The following is a 23,548-nucleotide window of genomic DNA, read 5'->3' as shown; positions in this document are numbered from 1 at the left end:
TGGAAAAATGGTGCATAATCATTCAGCAAATAGTTAGCAACAAAAGTTTGAGAAGTCATACTTACGTTTTGACATTGTATTATCACGTCAACTAGCTTTCCTACAAAAAGAAAGAAAGGCCATTCAACACATCTTGCAACAAATTGTCTTTTATTCTGCTTTGGTTTTTGGTGGCACTTCTCCATTCTCTTGCAAAAGCAATTTAAGTATAATATAGTTTCTACAATACAGCGAGGAAAGCCGAGTGAGGAATAGGCAAAGACTCATCTGTTCTCACTGCTGCCTTCCCATGGAGACTGGCACGTTCACCTTTGATGTTTCAGAAGGTAGGAAGGGCAAGTTTATCTGCAGAATTACCACTACACATGAGTAGGTGCTGTGAATGACAACAGCCAGCCTCTGCCCTCGAACCAGCCGGAGAGCTCTCCCAGAGCCCCCTTGCTGTGCCACTGCTACTGGAAAGGACTGTGGGCAATGAGAAACGAGAAGGCCCTGGGACCATAAAACACAGGAGCAGAATGAGCCATTCGGCCCATCGCGACTAATGAGTCCCATTCTCCCGCCTTCTCCTCATAACTTTTGACACCCTTACTAATCGAAAACCGATCAACCTCAGTCTTAAATATACTCAAAGACTTGCCTCCACAGCCACCTGTTGCCACAGATTTGCCACTCTGACTAAAGAATTCCTCCTGATCTTTGTTCAAAATGGACGTCCTTCTATTCTGAAGCTGTGCCCACTGGTGCTAGACTCATCCAATATTGGTAACATCCTCCCCACATCCACTTTATCCAGATCTTTCAACATTCGATATGTTTCAATATGTATCCTCCCTCATTCCTCTGAACTCCAGTGAGTCTCAGGCAGAGGTTGGTAGATTCTTGACTGGTCTGGACATGAAGGGATGCGGGGAGAATGCAGGAGACTGAGGCCGAGAGGAAAATTGGATCAGCCATGATGAAATCAGAGCAAACTCGATGGGCCAAATGTCCTAATTCTGCTCCTGTATGGTCTTATGGAGTACAGGCCCAGAACCATCAAGTGTTCCTCATATGTTAAGCCTTTCATTTGCATGGTTAAGTGCAGAACTGGCTATCAAAATGCCATCTATATGTAACGACACTGCTTAGGCAACTGCAATCACAACCTCTCCCAGGCAGCTCCCCCAGCTCCTCTAAATCACTCAACACTTCGACTGGAGAACCTGTCCCCACACACACTGCACAAGAAATTCTGCAGATGCTAGAAATCCAGATTAACAGACACCAAGTGCTGAAATAGACTGAAAAGACCACCAGAAACCCTAACTTCACTTTTAGTTGACAATACATTTTCTGAGTGCCTGGCGCAGACAGCAGGTTTATACACAACACAGACAAAATGCTGGAGAAACTCAACAAGTTGGGTAACATCTATGGAGAGGAATAAACAGCCAACATCAGGACTCTCCATAGATGCTGCCTAACCTGCTGAGTTCTTCCAGCATTTTGTGTGTGTTGCTCTAGATTTCCAGCATCTCTTGAGTTAAAGGCTTCTTTCCAGTTTCTCAGCTCCTGGGTTTAAAGTAAACTGAACATTGGTCTCTGCTCATCCTCTCTTCTACAAACATTTAGTTACAATGTCAATTCTTCTGCTTTTCAACGCTATATCAACCTGGACCTGGCTGCACAGAGGCCAGTCAATAACATAGTTTGCATCAGACAACTGAGAACTCTTCTGACAATCATTTACTGGACTTGGGTTAAACAAATTGTTTTAGATCCTATATGAGAAATCTGGCTTCAGTTGAGAAGGCAGCCAAATGATTCATGTAAAGTGTTTCTGATTTGCTGCTCCACTGCAAAGTCTCTTTAAGTTTAAATCTTTTTTCCAGCTCAGTGACCCCTCTGCTGCCCTCCAACTCATTGGCTATGTACCCCCCCAGAGGCTGAAGGGAGCAACACCTCACATTCAGTCTGGGTATCACATCAACAGTGGTTTCTCTAACCTCTGGTAATTCTTTCCCCTTCCAGTCCCCATTCTGATGCCCCTCACACCACCTTTATTCTCCTCACGTCCTCCTTCCAATTCTCCCATGGTCCACTGTTCTCTATCAGATTCCTGCTTCTCCAGCCATTAACCTTTCCCATCGACCTGGCTTCACCTAGTACATTCTAGCTTGTACTTCCCTTTCCCCCACCTTTTAACTGACATCTTCCCCCTTCCCTTCCAGTCTTGGCCCAAAATGCCAACTGTTTATTCATTTCCATAGGTGCTTCCTGAGCCACTGGCATCCCCAGTATGTTCAGCTTGTTGCTTAAAATGAACTTAATGTGGAGCATTGGACAAAGGTTGAGATGTCTGATTTAACGAAAGAGCACGTCTAATTAATTACAAGCTGGGGGTTGATTGAAGCCAAACCAAGCAACAAATGCAAAGACATGAATGAGTAACAGCAACAAGGCCCTGGAGCTCAGGCAGAAGGAGTTCGACAGATTGGAAGAATAGGCAAAGACGTTGCAGGTGGAATACAGTGTCAGGAAGTATATGGGTGTGTACTTGGTGGAAGAAATAAAGGTGTAGACTATTTTCTAAATGAGAAAATTCAAAAAACTGAGATGCAAGGAGTCTTGGGAGTTTGCATGCAGGATTCTCTAAAGGATTCCTTGCAGGTTGAGTCAGTGACAAGGAAGGGAAATGCCAAGTTTTCATTCGTTTCAAGAGGACTAGAATACAAAAGCATGGATGTAATACTGAGGCTTTAAAAGTTGGTGGTCAGACCACACTTGGAGTATTGTGAGCAGTTTTGGGGCTCTTGTCTAAGTGAAGATAAATTGGCATTGGAGAGAGTTCAGAGTGGGCCTATAATTGGGATATCCATTTAGAGCAGAGATGAGGAGGAATTTATTTAGCCAAATGGTGATGAATCTGTGGAATTAATTGCCATGGACAACTGTGGAGACCAAGTCATTGGGTATACTTAAAGTGAGCTGAGATAAATGGGTGTTTCGCTGGTTGGCAATCAGTGGTGAGCGGTGTGCTACAGGGATCGGTGCTGGGCTGCAACTGTTCACGATGGACATGAACAATCTGGAAGAGCAGGCTGAGTGGAGTATATCTAAGTTTGCAGATGACACTAAATTGAGTGCAAAAGCAAATTGTGCAGAGGATTCAGGAAGTCTGCAGGGAGGTATAGATAGGTTGAGTGAGTGGGCAAGGGTCTAGCAGATGGAGTACAGTGTCGATAAATGTGAGGTCATCCACTTTGAAAGGAGAAATGAAAGATCAGATTATTATTTAAATAAAAGTCTGCAGTATGCTGCAGTGCAGAGGGACTTGGGAATGCTTGTGCATGAAACACAAAAGGTGGGTTTGCAGGTGCAGCAGGCTGTCACGAAGGCAAATGCCTTCATTACTAGAAGGATTGATTTTAAGAGCAGGGAGGTTATGCTGCAACTGTACAGGGTACTGGTGAGGCTGCACCTGGAGAAATGCGTGCAGTTCCGGTCTCCCTACTTGAGGAATGACATACTGGCTTTGGAGGTGGTGCAGAGGAGGTTCACCAGGTTGATTCCAGAGATGAGGGGGTTAGACTATGAGGAAAGATTGAGTCATCTGGGACTGTACTTGCTGGAATTCAGAAGGATGAGAAGAGATCTAATAGAAACATATAAAATTATGAAAGGGATGGATGACATAGAGGCAGGAGACTTTTTCCACCAGTACGTGAGACTGGAACTAGGAAACTAGGGGACGCAGAAACAGAAAACCTACAGCACAATACAGACCCTTCGGCCCACAAAGCTGTGCTGAACAGGTATTTACTTCAAAAATTACCTAGGATTACCCATAGCCCTCTATTTTTCTAAGCTCCATGTACCTGTCCAGGAGCCTCTTAAAAAACCCTATTGCCTATTGACATAGCCTCGATTCGAGGGAGTAGATTTAGGTTGGAGATGAGGGGGATCTGCTTTTCCCAGAGAGTGGTGAATCTGTGGAATTCTCTGCCCAATGAAGCAGTGGAGGCTCCCTCGGTAAATATATTTAAGACAAGGTTGGATAGATTTTTGCGTAGTAGGGGAAGTAAGGGTTATGGGAAAAGGCAGGTAGGTGGAGATGACTCCATGGTCAGGTCAGCCATGATCTTATTGAATGGTGGAGCAGGCTCAATGGGTTATTGGCCGACTCCTGCTCCTATCTCTTATGTTCTTACGTTCTGATGATGCAGCACAAAAAAACACAATCGGATAAAGATAGATATATACTTCACTGATCCCAGAGGAAATTGCAGTGTCACAGTAGCATTAGAAGCGCAGAAATATTTAAATATTAGAAGAAAGTGTAAGTTGTCTCAAACTGTCTAACAGGAGGATGTCATCACTTCTTCATTACAGGGCCTAATGGCAGAGGGTAAGAATGACCTTAGATAGCTCTCGTTGGAGCAGCGCAGTTGTCTCAGCCTGGGTGGCATTGTTCAGAATTGCCCGGATTTTCCACAGGGTCCTTTGTTCTACCAGGATTCTCCACGTATAAAAAATAGAGACACAATAAATACATAAAATAGCTTATATACATGGTTTGATTGTATGTCCATAAAGTGACACTAGGCACAGCGGTATCTGTACATAAGGTGACTGACAGGAAATGATAAAGTAGTGGTGGTTGGGGGTGTGGAGGGATGGGTTAATGTGTGGGGTGTTGATCAACCTTGTTGCTTAGGCAAAGAAACTGGTTTTGAGTCTGGTGGAACTGGTGTGGATGCTACGTAGCCTCTTCCCTGACGGGAGTGGGACAAACAGTCCATGAGCGGGGTGGGTGGGATCATTCATGATTTTACTGGGCATCTTTCTGTATATATTCAGATTCAGATTCAGATTCAGTTTATTGTCATTTATAAACCACAAATACAATGCAGTTCAAAATGAGACAACGTTCTCCGGAATGATATCACAAAAAAGCACCAAACAGACCACACAAGAAAAACCACATAACATTTGGTAATCCCCAATCCAGAGTGCGGAGAGGCTGCTGCGTATTAATATCGCTCTACCGTCTTAGCACGTTCCCCAGAAAGGAACTACAAACCCATCAGACAAACCTAAAGCTACAAGACCTACACAAAACCACATAGTTACATATAGTTATAGTTAACATATAGTTTCAACAGTGCAGACTAAACCATAATTGATAAAAGACTAACTGACAGAGACCACATAATTATAACACATAGTTTCAACAGTGCAAAGCAATACCGTAATCTGATAAAGAGCAGTCCATGGCACGGTTTAAAAGAAAGTCTCAAAGTCCCGACAGCCCATCATCTCACGCCGACGGTAGAAGGAAGAAAAACTCTTCCCGCCAGGAACCTCCAGGGCCGCAGCTTGCGATGCAGCACTTTGGGGAGCTCCGACCACAGCCAACTCCGAGTCCGTCCGAAAACTTCGAGCCTGCGACCAGCCCTCCGACACTGAGCACCATCTCTGCCGAGCGCTTCAACCCCGGCACCAGCCACCAAGCAACAGGCAAAGCCAAGGATTTGGGGCCTTCCTCCCGGAGATTTTTCCGATTGCACAGTAGCAGCGGCAGCGAAACAGACATTTCAAAAGTTTAACCAGATGTTCCTCCATGCTTCACACGTCCATCTCCATCAAATCAGGATTGTACACGGCCCCTACTTGACAGACTACAGATATCCATTCCAAAGTGGCCACTGCGCGCTGCGTCGCGCGGCCATCTTAAAGCTCAGGGGCCAATCTATGTCCTCGATGGTGATGTTTTGACTACCCATCAGAGAGTCTGTGTGTTTGTCTACATGTTGTGTAAGTCACTGACAATGCGCAGGCCTTCGCACGCCCCTCAACCCCTGCCTCCTGTCAGGTGAAGAATCCATACGCTTCCTCCTGCTCTGCCACAGTTACTGACGGGGAGAGTCTATGCGGTCAGGGTGGTAGGTGTCATTTCGAAGGCCATGGCAGGGTTCATATGCTGGTACATAAAACAAGACTAACCAGATTGGCAGAGTTGTTGGGTAGACAGGTGGAGAAAGTGCCTTTCAGTAATGGAGAGGGCAGCAACAACTGCTCATCCTGGAGGCTGCAGCTCCCACCTCCTCTACTGGTTATCCCCATCACTGCAGCGAACAATGTAAACACACGCTGGTATTCGTCGACCTGTGTAGCTATGAACTTCGATCTGAAGTTCTCTCAGCTCAGCAACACTGTTAACATTTTGACTTTAACAGTGTGCTGTCTCCTTGCATTTGCCCTACTGAGATGCAACACCCCACATTTATCCGGGTTAAACTCCATCTGCTATTTCCCTGCCCTTATCTGCTGTATTCTTTGCCAGTCTTCTATACCATCCACAACTCCACCAATCCAACCCACTTAGCTACATTTTCATTCAGGTTATTTATATACATTACAAACAGCAGAGGCCCCAGCACAGATCCCTGGGAAACACCATCAGTTACAGACCTTCAGCTTAAACAAGTCTATTCAACCACCATCCTCTGACTTCTATGCACAAGCCAGTGCTGAATCCAAACAACCAATTCGCTGTGGATCCCATATATCTTAATCTTCTGGATTAGCCTCCAGAAGGACTTAGAGGGACTAAAATCCATGTAGACAACATCCACTGCCCTACCCTCATGAATCACGCTCGTCACCCTGTCAGAAAAGTTGGTAAGACACAACCTGTCCCACGCGTTGATTCTCCCTGACTAGGCCATGGGTTTCCAAATGCTGAACTATTCCTGTCCCCGAGAATGTTTTCCGGTTATTTCCCTACAAATAACGGAAGACTCACTGGTCTGTGGATCCTGGGGTTTTCTCTTGTTCCTTAAATACAAGATTATCCACTCGGCACTCCTTGGGACCTCACCAGTTGCAAGAGAGGACACGAAAATACTGGACAAGGGCCCAGAAACCTCATAGACAATAGGTGCAGAAGTAGACCATTTGGCCCTTCGAGCCTGCACCGCCATTTTGAGATCATGGCTGATCAACTATTATCAATACCCAGTTCCCGCCTTGTCCCCATATCCCTTGATTCCCCTATCCAAAAGATACCTATCTAGCTCCTTCTTGAAAGCATCCAGAGAAATGGCCTCCACTGCCTTCCGAGGCAGTGCATTCCAGACCCCCACTACTCTCTGGGAGAAGAAGTTTTTCCTTAACTCTGTCCTAAATGACCTACCCCTTATTCTCAAAACATGCCCTCTGGTACTGGACTCTCCCAGCATCTGGAACATATTTCCTGCCTCTATCTTGTCAATCCCTTAATAATCTTATATGTTGCAATCAGATCCCCTCTCAATCTCCTTAATTCCAGCGTGTACAAGCCCAGTCTCTCTAACCTCTCTGCATAAGACAGTCCGGACATCCCAGGAATTAACCTAGTGAATCTACCCTGCACTTCCTCTACAGCCAGGATGTCCTTCCTTAACCCTGGAGACCAAAACTGTACACAATACTCCAGATGTGGTCTTACCAGGGCCCTGTACAAATGCAAAAGGATTTCCTTGCTCTTGTACTCAATTCCCTTTGTAATAAAGGCCAACATTCCATTAGCCTTCTTCACTGCCTGCTGCACTTGCTCATTCATCTTCAATGACTGATGAACAAGGACTCCTAGATCTCTTTGTATTTCTCCCTTACCTAACTCTACACCATTCAGATAATAATCTGCCTTCCTGTTCTTACTCCCAAAGTGGATAACCTCACACTTATTCACATCAAACGTCATCTGCCAAGTATCTGCCCACTCACCCAGCCTATCCAAGTCATCCTGAATTCTCCTAACATCCTCATCACGTCACACTGCCACCCAGCTTAGTATCATCAGCAAATTTGCTGATGTTATTCTCAATGCCTTCATCTAAATCATTGATGTAAATCGTAAACAGCTGTGGTCCCAATACCGAGCCCTGTGGCACCCCACTAGTCACCACCTGCCATTCCGAGAAACACCCATTCACCACTACCCTTTGCTTTCTATCTGCCAACCAGTTTTCTATCCATGTCAAAATCTTCCCCCCAATGCCATGAGCTCTGATTTTACCCAGCAATCTCCTATGTGGGACCTTATCGAATGCCTTCTGAAAATCGAGGTACACTACATCCACTGGATCTCCCTTGTCTAACTTCCAGGTTACATCCTCGAAAAACTCCAATAGATTAGTCAAGCATGATTTGCCCTTGGTAAATCCATGCTGGCTCGGCCCAATCCTATCACTGCTATCTAGATATGCCACTATTTCATCTTTAATAATGGACTCTAGCATCTTCCTCACTACTGATGTTAGGCTGACAGGACGATAGTTCTGTTTTCTCCCTCCTTCCTTACTTAAAAAGTGGGATTACATTAGCCATTCTCCAATCCTCAGGAACTGATCCTGAATCTAAGGAACATTGGAAAATGATTACCAATGCAACCGCAATTTCTAGAGCCACCTCCTTTAGTACCCTAGGATGCAGACCATCTGGACCTGGGGATTTGTTATCTCTTGCCTCCTCCAATAACCTGGTGTAAATCCCATCAGGTCCTGGGCACATGCACATTAATACTTCTTAGGAGACCCAACACTTCATTTGCCTTGACCTCTAAATGCCCCAACATATTTATACACTCAGCACTGATCTCCAGGTCCTCCATATCCTCTTCCTCAGTAAATACTGAAGCAAAGTACTCATTAAGTACCTCACTCACATTCTCTGCATCCAAGCGAATGTTCCCTCTTTTATTCTTAAGTGGTCCCACCATCTCCCGAGTCATCCTCTTGATGTAGGTACAGAATGCCTTCACCTAAATCCTCCTTGCCAAGGATTTTACATGGCCCATCCTGGTATTCCTAATTCCCTTCTTTAGTCCTTAGCTGGTTTCTTCAAACTTGTTGATCCTAACTTCCAGAGCTTCGCAAACTTCTCCTTTTCCTTCCTAACTGAATCCATCACCTCTCTGGGCATCCAAGGTTCTCTTATTGTAAGAGTCAAACAGTCATTGAGGACAACACACACAAAGTGCTGGTGGAACACAGCAGGCCAGGCAGCATCTATAGGGAGAAGCACTGTCGACGTTTCGGGTCGAGACCCTTCGTCAGGACTAACCTAAAGGAAAGATACTAGGAGATTTGAAAGTAGCGGGGGGAGGGGGAAATGCGAAATGATAAGAGTAGACCGGAGGGGGTGGGATGAAGCTAAGAGCTGGAAAGGTGATTGTCAAAGGGATACAGAGCTGGAGAAGACCGGAGGGGGTGGGATGAAGCTAAGAGCTGGAAAGGTGATTGACAAAGGGATACAGAGCTGGAGAAGACCGGAGGGGGTGGGATGAAGCTAAGAGCTGGAAAGGTGATTGACAAAGGGATACAGAGCTGGAGAAGACCAGAGGGGGTGGGATGAAGCTAAGAGCTGGAAAGGTGATTGACAAAGGGATACAGAGCTGGAGAAGACCGGAGGGGGTGGGATGAAGCTAAGAGCTGGAAAGGTGATTGGCGAAAGTGATACAGAGCTGGGGAAGGGAAAGGATCATGGGACGGGAGGCCTCAGGAGAAAGAAAGGGGGAGGGGGGAGAGCACCAGAGGGAGATGGAGAACAGGAAGAGTGATGGGCAAAAAGAGGAAAAAAAAAGGAGGGGGAAAAAATCTAAATATATCAGGGATGGGGTAAGAAGGGGAGGAGGGGCATTAACGGAAGTTAGAGAAGTCAATGTTCATGCCATCAGGTTGGAGGCTACCCAGCTGGTATATAAGGTGTTGTTCCTCCAACCTGAGTGTGGCTTCGTCTTGACAGTAGAGGAGGCCATGGATAGACATATCAGAATGGGAATGGGACGTGGAATTAAAATGTGTGGCCACTGGGAGATCCTGCTTTCTCTGGCGAACCGAGCGTAGGTGTTCAGCGAAACGATCTCCCAGTCTGTGTCAGGTTTCACCAATATATAAAAGGCCCCACCGGGAGCACCGGATGCAAAAAGGGGGGAAGGGGGGAGGGAGGGAAAGATGTTCTTCGTAGTGGGATTCCTCCCTCCCCCCCTTCTGCTTTCCACAGGGATCGCTCCCTACGCGACTCCCTTGTCCACTCATCTCCCCCATCCCTTCCCACCGATCTCCCTCCTGGCACTTATCCTTGTAAGCAGAACAAATGCTACACCTGCCCTTACACTTCCTCCCTCACCACCATTCAGGGCCCCAGACAGTCCTTCCAGGTGAGGCGATACTTCACCTGTGAGTCGGCTGGTGTGGTATACTGCGTCCGGCGCTCCCGGTGTGGCCTTTTATATATTGGTGAGACCCGACGCAGACTGGGAGATCGTTTCGCTGAACACCTACGCTCTGTCCGCCAGAGAAAGCAGGATCTCCCAGTGGCCACACATTTTAATTCCACGTCCCATTCCTATTCTGATATGTCTATCCATGGCCTCCTCTACTGTCAAGAAGAAGCCACACTCAGGTTGGAGGAACAACACCTTATATACTGGCTGGGTAGCCTCCAACCTGATGGCATGAACATTGACTTCTCTAACTTCCGTTAATGCCCCTCCTCCCCTTCTTACCCCATCCCTGACATTTTTAGTTGATTGTTTTTTTCTCTCTCTCTGCCCATCACTCTGCCTGTTCTCCATCTCCCTCCGGTGCTCCCCCCCCTCCCCCTTTCTTCCTCCTGAGGCCTCCCGTCCCATGATCTTTTCCCTTCTCCAGCTCTGTATCACTTTCACCAATCACCTTTCCAGCTCTCAGCTTCATCCCACCCCCTCCAGTCTTCTCCTATCATTTTGCATCTCCCCCTCCCCCCACTACTTTGAAATCTCTTAGTATCTTTCCTGTCAGTTAGTCCTGACGAAGGGTCTCGGCCCGAAACGTCGACAGTGTTTCTCCCTATAGATGCTGCCTGGCCTGCTGTGTTCCACCAGCATTTTGTGTGTGGCTTGAATTTCCAGCACCTGCAGATTTCCTGGTGTTCAGTCATTGAGAAGTTCAGCACAGAAACAGACCTTTTGACTCTATGTCAAACCATTTCAACTGCCTACTCCCATGACCAGACCCTCCATGCCCCTTTCCATCCCCATCCTCCCTCCTAACTGGAACATATCTTTCCTGTACTCCGTGCAATTGATCTTTAAACACCCTCCACAGGTCTGATGTGCACTTGCCAGACAAAAGGTGTTTACAATTAACTACTCTTAGTTCCTGCCTAATGCCCTCATAATTTTCCCTACACTAATTTAAAACTCTCCTGCAATTACATACCTATCCTTATCTATAGCTATCCCAAAAGTTAAGGAGTTGTAGAAAACTGACAGCACAATACAGGCCCTTTGGTCCACAAAGCTGTGCCAAACACGACCTTACCTTAGAAATTACCGAGGGTTACTCATATCCCTCTATTTTTCTAAGTTCCATGTACCAGTCCAGAAGTCTGTTAAAAGACCCCATCGTATCCGCCTTCACCACCGTCGCCGGCAGCCCATTCCACACACTCACCACTCTCTGTGTAAAAAAACTGACCCCTGACATCTCCTCTGTTCCTACTTCCAAGCACCTTAAAACTGTGCCCTCTCATGTTAGCCATTTCACCACTGGGAAAAAGCCTCTGACTATCCACATGATCAATGCCTCTCATCATCTTATACACCTCTATCAGGTCACCTCTCATCCTCCATCACTCCAAGGAGAAAAGGCCGAGTTCACTCAACCTGTTTTCATAAGGCATGCTCCCCAATCCAGGCAACATCCTTGTAAATCTCCTCTGTACTCTTTCTATGGTTTCCACATCCTTCCTGTAGTGAGGCGACCAGAACTGAGCACAGTACTCCAAGTGGGGTCTGACCAGGGTCCTATGTAGCTGCAACATACCTCTCGGCTCCTAAACTCAATCCCACAACTGATGAAGGCCAATACACTGTACGCCTCCTTAACCACGGAGTCAACCTGCACAGCAGCTCTGAGTGTCCTAAGGACCCGGATCCCTCTGGTCCTCCACACTGCCAAGAGTCTTATCATTAATACTATATTCTGCCATCATATTTGACCTACCAAAATGAACCACCGCACACTTATCTGGGTTGAACTCCATCTGCCACTTCTCAGCCCAATTTTGCATCCTATCAATGTCTCGCTGTAACCTCTAACAGCCCTCCACACTATCCACAACACTCCCAACGTTTGTATCATCAGCAAACTTACTAACCCGTCCCTCCACTTCCTCAAACAGGTCATATATATAAAAATCACAGATTAGGGGTCCCAGAACAGATCCCTGAGGCACACCACTGGTCACCGACCTCCATGCAGAATATGACCTGTCTACAACCACATTTTGCCTTATTGGGCAAGCCAGTTCTGGATCCACAAAGCAATGCCCCCTTGGATCCCATGCCTCCTTACTTTCTCAATAAGCCTTGCATGGGGTACCTAGTCAAATGCCTTGCTGAAATCCACATACACTACATCTACTGCTCTACCTTCATCAACGTGTTTAGTCACATCCACAAAAAATTCAGTCAGGCTTGTAAGGCACAACCTGCCCTTGACAAAGCCATGCTGACCGTTCCTGATCATATTATACCTCTCCAAATGTTCATAAATCCTGCCTCTCAGGATCTTCTCCATCAACTTACCAACCACTTAAGTAAGACTCACTGGTCTATAATTTCCTGGCTATCTCTTCTCCCTTTCTTCAATAAGGAAACAACATCTGCAACCCTCCGATCCTCCAGAACCTCTCCCGTCTCCATTGATGATGTAAAGATCATCACCAGAGGCTCCTCCCTCACTTCCCACAGTAGTCTGGGGCACATCTTGTTCAAACCCAGTGACTTACCCAACCTGATGCTTTCCAAAAGCTCCAGCACATCCTCTTTCTTAACACCTACGTGCTCAAGCTTTTCAATCTGCTGCAAGTCATCACTACTATCACCAAGATCCTTTTCCATAGTGAATACTGAAGCAACCTCTGCTATCTCCTCCGGTTCCATGCACACTTTTCTACTGTCACACTTGATTGGTTCTATTCTCTCATGTCATATTCTCTTGCTCTTCACATACTGTTGAAGTCACTGGTCCCTAACTGCCCACTCACTGAAAGGTCAGTCACCTGACCAGGCTCATCACCCAACACCAGGACCAGTGTGACCCCTCCTCTCATTAGACCATCGACCAGATACACTTAACAAATTCTACCCCATCTCAACCACTTGTACTAAGAAAGTCCCATTTTATGTTCGGGAACTTGAAATCCCCATGACACCCACCCAATTATTTTTACACATTTCGTTAATCTGATTACATGTCTGTTCCTCAATGTCCCAGTGGCTATCAGGGGATCTGTAGTACAATCCCATCGGTGTGATTGCACCCCTCCTATTCCCGAGTTCCACACAAATGTCTGACCCCTCCATTATGTCTCCTCAGAGTGCATTTTGGACTTGGTGATGTGTAATGAACAGGAATTGATAAGTGATCTTGAAGTAAAGGAGCCATTAGGAAGTAGTGATCATAACATGATAAGTTTTTATCTACAATTTGAGAGGGGTAAGGGCAGATCAGAGGTGTCAGTGTTGCAATTAAATAAAGGAGACTACGGAGCCATGAGGGAAGAGCTGGCCAAAGTTAAATGGGCGGATGCCCTGGCAGAAAAGACAGTGGATCAGCAGTGGCAGATATTCTTGGGGATAATACAAAAGATGCAAAAGCAGTTCATTCCAATGAGAAGGAAGGATTCAAAGAGGGGGAAAGGGCCACAGTGGTTGACAAAGGAAGTCAGAGATTGTATAGCATTAAAGAAAAAGAAGTATGACAGGGCTAAGATGAGTGGGAATACAGATGAGTGGGAAAGTTTTAAGGAACAGCAGATCTTAACTAAAAAAGCAATACGGAGAGAAAAAATCAGGTATGAGCTCAGTCTAGCCAGGAATATAAAAGGGGATAGCAAAAGCTTTTTTAGCTATGTGAAGAGAAAGAAGATAGTTAAGAACAATGTTGGCCCCTTGAAGAATGAATTGGGAGAAATTGTTATGGGAAACAGGGAAATGGCAACAGAATTTAATGCGTACTTTAGATCTGTCTTCACCAGGGAGGACACAAGCAATCTCCCAGATGTATGGATGGGCCAGGGTCATAAGATATCAGAGGAATTGAGACAGATTGACATTAGGAAAGAAATTGTGATGAGTAGACTGGTAGGACTGAAGGCTAATAAATCCCCGGGTCCAGATGGTCTGCATCCGAGGGTTCTAAAAGAGGTGGCTCAGGAAATTGCGGATGCATTGGTAATCATTTTCCAATGTTCCTTAGATTCAGGATCAGTTCCTGAAGATTGGAGAGTGGCTAATGTTATCCCACTTTTCAAGAAGGGAGGGAAGGAGAAAATGGAGAACTATCGCCCTGTTAGCCTAACGTCAGTCGTGGGGAAGATGCTTGAGTCCATTATTAAGGACGAAATAGTGGCATATCTTGATGGCAGTAATAGGATTAGGCCGAGCCAGCATGGATTTACCAAGGGTAAATCATGCTTGACTAATCTGTTGGAGTTTTTTGAGGGTGTAACAAGGATGTTAGACGAGGGTAAGCCAGTGGATGTTGTGTACCTAGATTTTCAGAAGGCATTCGATAAGGTGCCACATAGGAGATTGGTGAGTAAAATCAGAGCTCATGGCATTGGGGGCAGGGTTTCAACATGGATAGAAAACTGGTTGGCAGATAGAAAGCAGGGTAGCAGTGAATGGGTGTTTCTCGGACTGGCTGGAGGTGACTAGTGGGTTACCACAGGGCTCTGTATTGGGACCACAGCTCTTTACGATTTATGTCAACGATTTAGATGAGGGCATTGAAAACTATATCAGCAAGTTTGCTGACGATACTAAACTGGGTGGCAGTGTGACATGCGAAGAGGACATTAGGAGAATGCAGGGAGACTTGGATAGGCTGGGTGAGTGGGCAGATACTTGGCAGATGTCATTCAATGTGAATAAATGTGAAGTTATCCACTTTGGAAGCAGGAACAAGAGGGCAGGGTATTGTCTGAACGGTGTCGAGTTAGGTAAGGGAGAAATGCAAAGAGACCTAGGAGTCCTAGTTCATCAGTCAATGAAGGTGAATGAGCAAGTGCAACAGGCAGTGAAGAGGGCAAATGGAATGTTGGCCTTTATTACAAGGGGAATTGAGTACAAGAGCAAGGATGTCCTTTTGCATTTGTACAGGGCCCTGGTGAGACCACACCTGGAATATTGTGTACAGTTTTGGTCTCCAGGTTTAAGGAAGGACATTCTGGCAATTGAGGAAGTGCAGCGTAGATTCACTAGGTTGATTCCTGGGATGGCAGGGCTGTCTTATGCAGAGAGATTGGGCTTGTACACTCTGGAATTGAGGAGATTGAGAGGGGATCTGATTGAAACATTTAAGATAATTAAAGGATTTGATAGGATTGAGGCAGGAAATATGTTCCAGATGTTGGGAGAGTCCAGTACCAGAGGGCATGGATTGAGAATAAAAGGTCAGTTATTTAAAACAGAGTTGAGGAAGAGCTTCTTCTCCCAGAGAGTTGTGGAGGTGTGGAATGCACTGCCTCGGAAGACAGTGGAGGCCAATTCTCTGGATGCTTTCAAGAAGGAGCTAGATAGATATCTGATAGATAGGGGAATCAAGGGATATGGGGACAAGGCAGGGACTGGGTATTGATAGTGAATGATCAGCCATGATCTCAGAATGGCGGTGCAGACTGGAGGGGCCGAATGGTCTACTTCTGCACCTATTGTCTATTGTCTATAACTGTGATTTTGTCCCTGATTAGTAGAGCAACTCCACCCCCTCTTTTACCTCCTCCTCCATCTTTTCTATAACTTCAAAAACCTGGTACTGTATATTAATCACTTTTTCCTGCCCCTCTCTCAACCAAGTTTCAGTAACAGTCACAACATCATATTTCCATGTACTGATCCATGCTCTAAGTTAGTCACCCTTACGCATAATACTCCCAGCATTAAAACATACACTCTTCAAACTAGAGCATCCATCATACCTGTTATTTTGATTTTGCCTTTTAATTTTTTCCCCCAACATCTACCTTCCCTTACTGACCTGGGTCTCCAGTTCCCAGCTGCCTGTAAGGCTAACTTAGACATAGTAAAATGAATTAAACAATTGAACCTTTTTCCTTAAGAAAGTCCATCGTTATTGTTAGTAATTCATCTCTGATCAAAATTACCATAGCAAGTGAGAGAAGATTATCATCAGTGCCCCTGAGACCGATACTTACTGTAAGTGAAGACTATCAGACACAGTATGAAGGGTGAGGCCACTGCACCAAGTAATTTGTGTATCAAAGGCCATTCAGGCGCACAGCCTTCCTCTGAAACGAAGAGAAGTAAATCCATTTGTAACTGAACTCAAAGTAAAATCCAATCTTAGAGAACAAGCTAGTCTTCCTGTCGTTACCACCTGCAATGGGGAAAATGCTGAGGGGATTAACCTGAACTGGAAAAGCAGGGATTCAGCAAAGGTGGTTTGAATGAGAGGATGCCATGCAGTATAGTGGCTGGAGCAACACAATTATAATCTCGGGGCATCAGTTCAATTCCAGCTTTCTCCGTGTGCTCCGGTTTCTGCCCGCGTACCAGTTACTGTAGATTCTCCTGTGATGAGGCTAGGGTTAAATCAGTGGGTTGTAGTGTCAGTGGGGAGGGCCTGATCCATATTGTAGCACTACGTAAAATCAATAGCTGGTTAAATGGTATTGTTTGACAAAATAGTCCAAGGACCTGGACAATGAGATTGCAGATGCCAGAGTCTGCAGCAGAGAAACAAACTGTACTGATGAATTTATGAACATCAATTTCTCCAACTTCCAGTATTTTTCCCTTCCCCCTTCCCTCTTTTTCATTTCCTCACTTCTCCTCATTTGCCTATCATCTCCCATTGGTCTTTTCTCCCACGGTCCACTCCGCTCTCCTAACAGATTGCTTCTTCTCCAGCCCTTTACCTTTTCCTCCATCACTTCCCATCTTCTCAGTTCATTACCCCTCCTCCTTCCCCCCCCCCACCCACCCACCTGGATTTACCTGTCACCTCAGCCTGTCCTCCTTCCTTTCCTACCACCTTCATATCTTGCCATCTACTCCCTTCTTTTCCAATCCTGATGACGTCTCAGCCCAAAAGAGTTGAGTGTTGAATCATTTCCACGGATGCTGAGCTCCAGTTTTGTGTTGCTGCGCTCGATGAGGGAGTGTGAGGTTTGTCACATGTGGGAGAGTGGCCCAAAGCTGACAGCCCAAGGGATCCAGGGCAAGCTGTCAAATTGTGACCATGATTGTTTTGACATTGGGACAGAGGTGCTGTTCTGTGGGCACCAGAATGTGTGCCAACACTTGTCTGCTAACTGTAACATACGATTTGACGTACACATGATAAGTAAATGTGAATCTGAATGGACATTGTGGAATTTGATCACGAGATCTGAGAAGGTTTTGCAAAACCAGTCAGTACACATCTCCACAATGGGATAGAAGAAAATCTTCTCAATGAAGTGCAGCACATGGAATAGTTTCTGCTGTGATGAGCGAGGCTCGACGGATACTCACCGCTGTACTCATACTTCTTCATTATCAGAATGACCGTGGTGATGATCGATAATTGCACAAACAATGCCGCCAGAATTGGGAGCCCTAGCAAACACACGAATAGTTCAGTTCACTGTATTCAACCCCTTGTAAACAACCTACAACAAACTACAAGTCTCCTATGTTAATGATGTCAATCACATGCACTCAGATGGATATTTAATCAAATAAATGAGATTAATGGCATGGTTCACAGCTGTGTGGAGGAACTGGGACAAAGGGCTGAACAGCCTTATTCTGTTCCTATCGCTCATGATCCAACAGATAGATCTTGGTGTCCATGTCCATACATCTCTCAGAATTGCCATGCAAGTTGATAGGGTTGTTAAGAAGGTACATGGCCTTTATTAATCAGGAGAGTTGAAGCGCCATGAGGTAATGTTGCAGCTCTATGAATCTCGGGTTAGTCAACAATTAGATTATTCTGATGAGTATATGGAGGAATTTAACGTGGAGGGTTATATGGGAGGCAGGGTTTAATCGTCAGCACAACATTGTAGGCCGAAGAGCCTGTATTGTTCTATGAGTTCTGGTTGCCTCAATATAGGAAGGCTGTGGAAGACAGGGTGCAGAGGAGATTCACCAGGATTAGAGAGGGTGCAAGGAGATTGACCAGGATGCTGTAGAGGAGATTTACCAGGATGCTGCCTGGATTAGAGAGGGTGCAGAGGAGATTGTCCCGGATGCTGCAGAGGAGATTTACCAGGGTGCTGCCTGGATTAGAGAGTGTGCAGAGGAGATTGACCAGGATGCTGTAGAGGAGATTTACCAGGATGCTGCCTGGATTAGAGAGTGTGCAGAGGAGATTGACCAGGATGCTGCCTGGATTAGAGAGGGTGCAGAGGAGATTCACCAGGATGCTGACTGGATTACAGGGGAGATTGAACAGGACGCTGCCTGGATTAGAGAGGGTGCAGAGGAGATTGATCAGGATGCTGCAGAGGAGATTTACCAGGATGCTGCCTGGATTAGAGAGTGTGCAGAGGAGATTGACCAGGATGCTGCCTGCATTAGAGAGGGTGCAGAGGAGATTGACCAGGACGCTGCAGAGGAGATTAACCAGGATGCTGCCTGGATTAGAGAGGGTGCAGAGGAGATTTACCAGGACGTTGCCTGGATTAGAGAGCGAGCAGAGGAGATTCACCAGGATGCTGCCTGGATCAGAGAGGGTGCAGAGGAGATTCACCAGGACGCTGCCTGGATTAATGCAGAGGAGATTGACCAGGATGCTGCCTGGATTAGAGAGGGTGCAGAGGAGATTCATCAGGATGCTGCCTGGATTAGAGAGGGTGCAGAGGAGATTCACCAGGATGCTGCCTGGATTAGAAAGGGTGCAGAGGAGATTCAGCAGGATGCTGCCTGGATCAGAGAGGGTGCAGAGGAGATTGACCAGGACGCTGCCTGGATTAATGCAGAGGAGATTTACCAGGATGCTGCCTGGATTAGAGAGGGTGCAGAGGAGATTCACCAGGATGCTGCCTGGATTAGAAAGGGTGCAGACGAGATTCAGCAGGATGTTGTCTGGATTAGAGAGGGTGCAGAGGAGATTTACCAGGATGCTGCCTGGATTAGACAGTGTGCGGAGGAGATTTATCAGGACGCTGCAGAGGAGATTTACCAGGATGCTGCCTGGATTAGAGAGGGTGCAGAGGAGATTCATCAGGATGCTGCCTGGATTACAGAGGGTGCAGAGGAGATTCACCAGGATGCTGCCTGAATTAGAAAGGGTGCAGCAGAGATTCACCAGGTTGTTGTCTGGATTAGAGAGGGTGCAGAGGAGATATATCAGAACGCTGCAGAGGAGATTTACCAGGATGCTGCCTGGATTAGAGAGGGTGTAGAGAAGATTTATCAGGACGCTGCAGAGGAGATTTACCAGGACGTTGCCTGGATTAGAGAGGGAGCAGAGGAGATTCACCAGGATGCTGCCTGGATCAGAGAGGGTGCGGAGGAGATTCACCAGGACGCTACCTGGATTACTGCAGAGGAAATTGACCAGGATGCTGCCTGGATTAGAGAGGGTGCAGTGGAGATTTACCAGGACGCTGCCTGGATTAGAGAGGGTGCAGAGGAGATTTATCAGGACGTTGCCTGGATTAGAGAGGGTGCAGAGGAGATTTACCAGGACGCTGCCTGGATTAGAGAGGGTGCAGAGGAGATTCACCAGGATGCTGCCTGGATTAGAAAGGGTGCAGAGGAGATTCAGCAGGATGCTGCCTGGATCAGAGAGGGTGCAGAGGAGATTTACCAGGATGCTGCCTGGAGTGGAGAGGGTGCATAGGAGATTCATCAGGATGCTGCCTCGATTAGAGAGGGTGCAGAGGAGATTCACCAGGATGCTGCCTGGATTAGAAAGGGTGCAGAGGAGATTTACCAGGATGCTGACTGGATTAGAGAGGGTGCAGAGGAGATTCACCAGGATGCTGCCTGAATTAGAAAGGGTGCAGCTGAGATTCACCAGGATGTTGTCTGGATTAGAGAGGGTGCAGAGGAGATTTACCAGGGTGCTGCCTGGATTAGAGAGTGTGCAGAGGAAATTGACCAGGATGCTGCCTGGATTAGAGAGGGTGCAGAGGAGATTCACCAGGATGCTGCCTGGATTAGAAAGTGTGCAGATGAGATTCACCAAGACGCTGCCTGGATTAGATAGGGTGCAGAGGAGATTTAACAGGACGCTGCCTGGATTAGAGAGGGTGCAGAGAACATTTACCAGGACGCTGCCTGGATTAGAGATGGTGCACAGGAGATTTACCAGGACGCTGCCTGTATTAGAGAGGGTGCAGTGGAGATTTACGAGGACACTGCCTGGATTAGAGAGGGTGCAGCGGAGATTCACCAGGATGTTGTCTGGATTAGAGAGGGAGCAGAGGAGATTCACCAGGATGCTGCCTGGATCAGAGAGGGTGCGGAGGAGATTCACCAGGACGCTACCTGGATTAGTGCAGAGGAGATTGACCAGGATGCTGCCTGGATTAGAGAGGGTGCAGTGGAGATTTACCAGGATGCTGCCTGGATTAGAGTGGGTGCAGAGGAGATTGATCAGGATGCTGCAGAGGATATTTACCAGGATGCTGCCTGGATTAGAGAGTGTGCAGAGGAGATTGACCAGGATGCTGCCTGGATTAGAGAGGGTGCAGAGGAGATTGACCAGGACGCTGCAGAGGAGATTTACCAGAACTTTGCCTGGATTAGAGAGGGAGGTGAGGAGATTCCCCAGGATGCTGCCTGGATCAGCGAGGGTGCAGAGGAGATTCACCAGGACGCTGCCTGGATTAGTGCAGAGGAGATTGAACAGGATGCTGCCTGGATTGCAGAGGGTGCAGAGGAGATTCATCAGGATGCTGCCTGGATTAGCGAGGGTGCAGAGGAGATTCACCAGGACGCTGCCTGGATTAGTGCAGAGGAGATTGACCAGGATGCTGCCTGGATTGGAGAGGGTGCAGAGGAGATTTATCAGGACGCTGCAGAGGAGATTTACCAGGATGCTGCCAGAATTAGAAAGGGTGCAGCTGAGATTCACCAGGATGCTGCCTGGATTAGAGAGGGTGCATAGGAGATTCATCAGGATGCTGCCTGAATTAGAGATGGGGCAGAGGAGATTCACCAGGATGCTGCCTGGATTAGAGAGGGTGCAGAGGAGATTCACCAGGATGCTGCCTGGATTAGAGAGGGTGCAGAGGAGATTCACCAAGATGCTGCCTGAATTAGAAAGGGTGCAGCTGAGATTCACCAGGATGCTGCCTGGATTAGAGAGGGTGCATAGGAGATTCATCAGGATGCTGCCTGAATTAGAGATGGTGCAGAGGAGATTCACCAGGATGCTGCCTGGATTAGAGAGGTTGCAGAGGAGATTCATCAGGATGCTGCCTGGATTAGAGAGGGTGCAGAGGAGATTCACCAGGATGCTGCCTGAATTAGAAAGGGTGCAGAGGAGATTCAGCAGGATGTTGTCTGGATTAGAGAGGGTGCAGAGGAGATTCATCAGGATGCTGCAGAGGAGATTTACCAGGATGCTGCCTGGATTAGAGAGGGTGCACAGGAGATTCATCAGGATGCTGCCTGGATTAGAGAGGGTGCAGAGGAGATTCACCAGGATGCTGCCTGAATTAGAAAGGGTGCAGCGGAGATTCACCAGGATGTTGTCTGGATTAGAGAGGGAGCAGAGGAGATTCACCAGGACGCTACCTGGATTAGTGCAGAGGAAATTGACCAGGATGCTGCCTGGATTAGAGAGGGTGCAGTGGAGATTTACCAGGACGCTGCCTGGATTAGAGAGGGTGCAGAGGAGATTGATCAGGATGCTGCAGAGGATATTTACCAGGATGCTGCCTGGATTAGAGAGTGTGCAGAGGAGATTGACCAGGATGCTGCCTGGATTAGAGAGGGTGCAGAGGAGATTGACCAGGACGCTGCAGAGGAGATTTACCAGGATGCTGCCTGGATTAGAGAGGGTGCAGAGGAGATTTACCAGGACGTTGCCTGGATTAGAGAGGGAGCAGAGGAGATTCACCAGGATGCTGCCTGGATCAGAGAGGGTGCAGAGGAGATTCACCAGGACGCTGCCTGGATTAGAGAGGGTGCAGAGAACATTTACCAGGATGCTGCCTGGATTAGAGAGGGTGCAGAGGAGATTGACCAGGATGCTGCCTGGATTAGAGAGGGTGCAGAGGAGCTTGACCAGGACGCTGCAGAAGAGATTTACCAGGATGCTGCCTGGATTAGAGAGGGTGCAGAGGAGATTTACCAGGACGTTGCCTGGATTAGAGAGGGAGCAGAGGAGATTCACCAGGATGCTGCCTGGATCAGCGAGGGTGCAGAGGAGATTCACCAGGACGCTGCCTGGATTAGTGCAGAGGAGAGTGAACAGGATGCTGCCTGGATTGCAGTGGGTGCAGAGGAGATTCATCAGGATGCTGCCTGGATCAGCGAGGGTGCAGAGGAAATTGACCAGGACACTGCCTGGATTAGAGAGGGTGCAGAGGAGATTTATCAGGACGCTGCAGAGGAGATTTACCAGGATGCTGCCTGTATTAGAGAGTGTGCAGAGGAAATTGACCAGGACACTGCCTGGATTAGAGAGGGTGCAGAGGAGATTTACCAGGGTGCTGCCTGGATTAGAGAGTGTGCAGAGGAAATTGACCAGGACACTGCCTGGATTAGAGAGGGTACAGAGGAGATTCACCAGGATGCTGCCTGGATTAGAGAGGGTGCATAGGAGATTTACCTGTACGCTGCCTGGATTACAGAGTGTGCAGAGGAGATTCATCGGGATGCTATCTGGATTAGAGAGGGAGCAGAGGAGATTTACCAGGATGCTGCCTGGATTGGAGAGGGTGCATAGGAGATTCATCAGGATGCTGCCTGGATTAGAGAGGGTGCAGAGGAGATTCACCAGGATGCTGCCTGGATTAGAAAGGGTGCAGAGGAGATTCACCAGGAAGCTGCCTGAATTAGAAAGGGTGCAGCTGAGATTCACCAGGATGCTGCCTGGATTAGAGAGGGTGCATAGGAGATTCATCAGGATGCTGCCTGAATTAGAGATGGTGCAGAGGAGATTCACCAGGATGCTGCCTGGATTAGAGAGGTTGCAGAGGAGATTCATCAGGATGCTGCCTGGATTAGAGAGGGTGCAGAGGAGATTCACCAGGATGCTGCCTGAATTAGAAAGGGTGCAGAGGAGATTCAGCAGGATGTTGTCTGGATTAGAGAGGGTGCAGAGGAGATTCATCAGGATGCTGCAGAGGAGATTTACCAGGATGCTGCCTGGATTAGAGAGGGTGCAGAGGAGATTCATCAGGATGCTGCCTGGATTAGAGAGGGTGCAGAGGAGATTCACCAGGATGCTGCCTGAATTAGAAAGGGTGCAGCGGAGATTCACCAGGATGTTGTCTGGATTAGAGAGGGAGCAGAGGAGATTCACCAGGACGCTACCTGGATTAGTGCAGAGGAAATTGA

At 47.2% G+C, this 23,548-nt stretch overlaps 1 protein-coding gene across 6 annotated transcripts in view; it reads right to left on the bottom strand.

The window, feature by feature from the left end:
* LOC132385439 (uncharacterized) overlaps positions 1 to 23,548 on the bottom strand; it is a 234,833-nt gene that overhangs the window by 1,415 nt on the left and 209,870 nt on the right. For 5 of the 6 annotated variants that reach the window (XM_059957511.1, XM_059957510.1, XM_059957512.1 and 2 more), the window contains 3 exons: positions 17,555 to 17,638; positions 16,234 to 16,326; positions 66 to 100 (listed from right to left, as the gene is read on the bottom strand). In XM_059957511.1, coding sequence (XP_059813494.1) covers positions 66 to 100; positions 16,234 to 16,326; positions 17,555 to 17,638 — 212 coding nt within the window. The remainder of the gene's footprint in view (positions 1 to 65; positions 101 to 16,233; positions 16,327 to 17,554; positions 17,639 to 23,548) is intronic. The other variant, XM_059957513.1, reaches the window with a different exon arrangement.

Source organism: Hypanus sabinus (genome assembly GCF_030144855.1).
Source record: "Hypanus sabinus isolate sHypSab1 chromosome 5 unlocalized genomic scaffold, sHypSab1.hap1 SUPER_5_unloc_2, whole genome shotgun sequence".
Taxonomy (NCBI): Eukaryota; Metazoa; Chordata; class Chondrichthyes; order Myliobatiformes; family Dasyatidae; genus Hypanus; species Hypanus sabinus.
The sequence above is the reverse complement of the archived record's forward strand: the minus strand, read 5'-3'. Positions and strand labels throughout refer to the sequence as shown.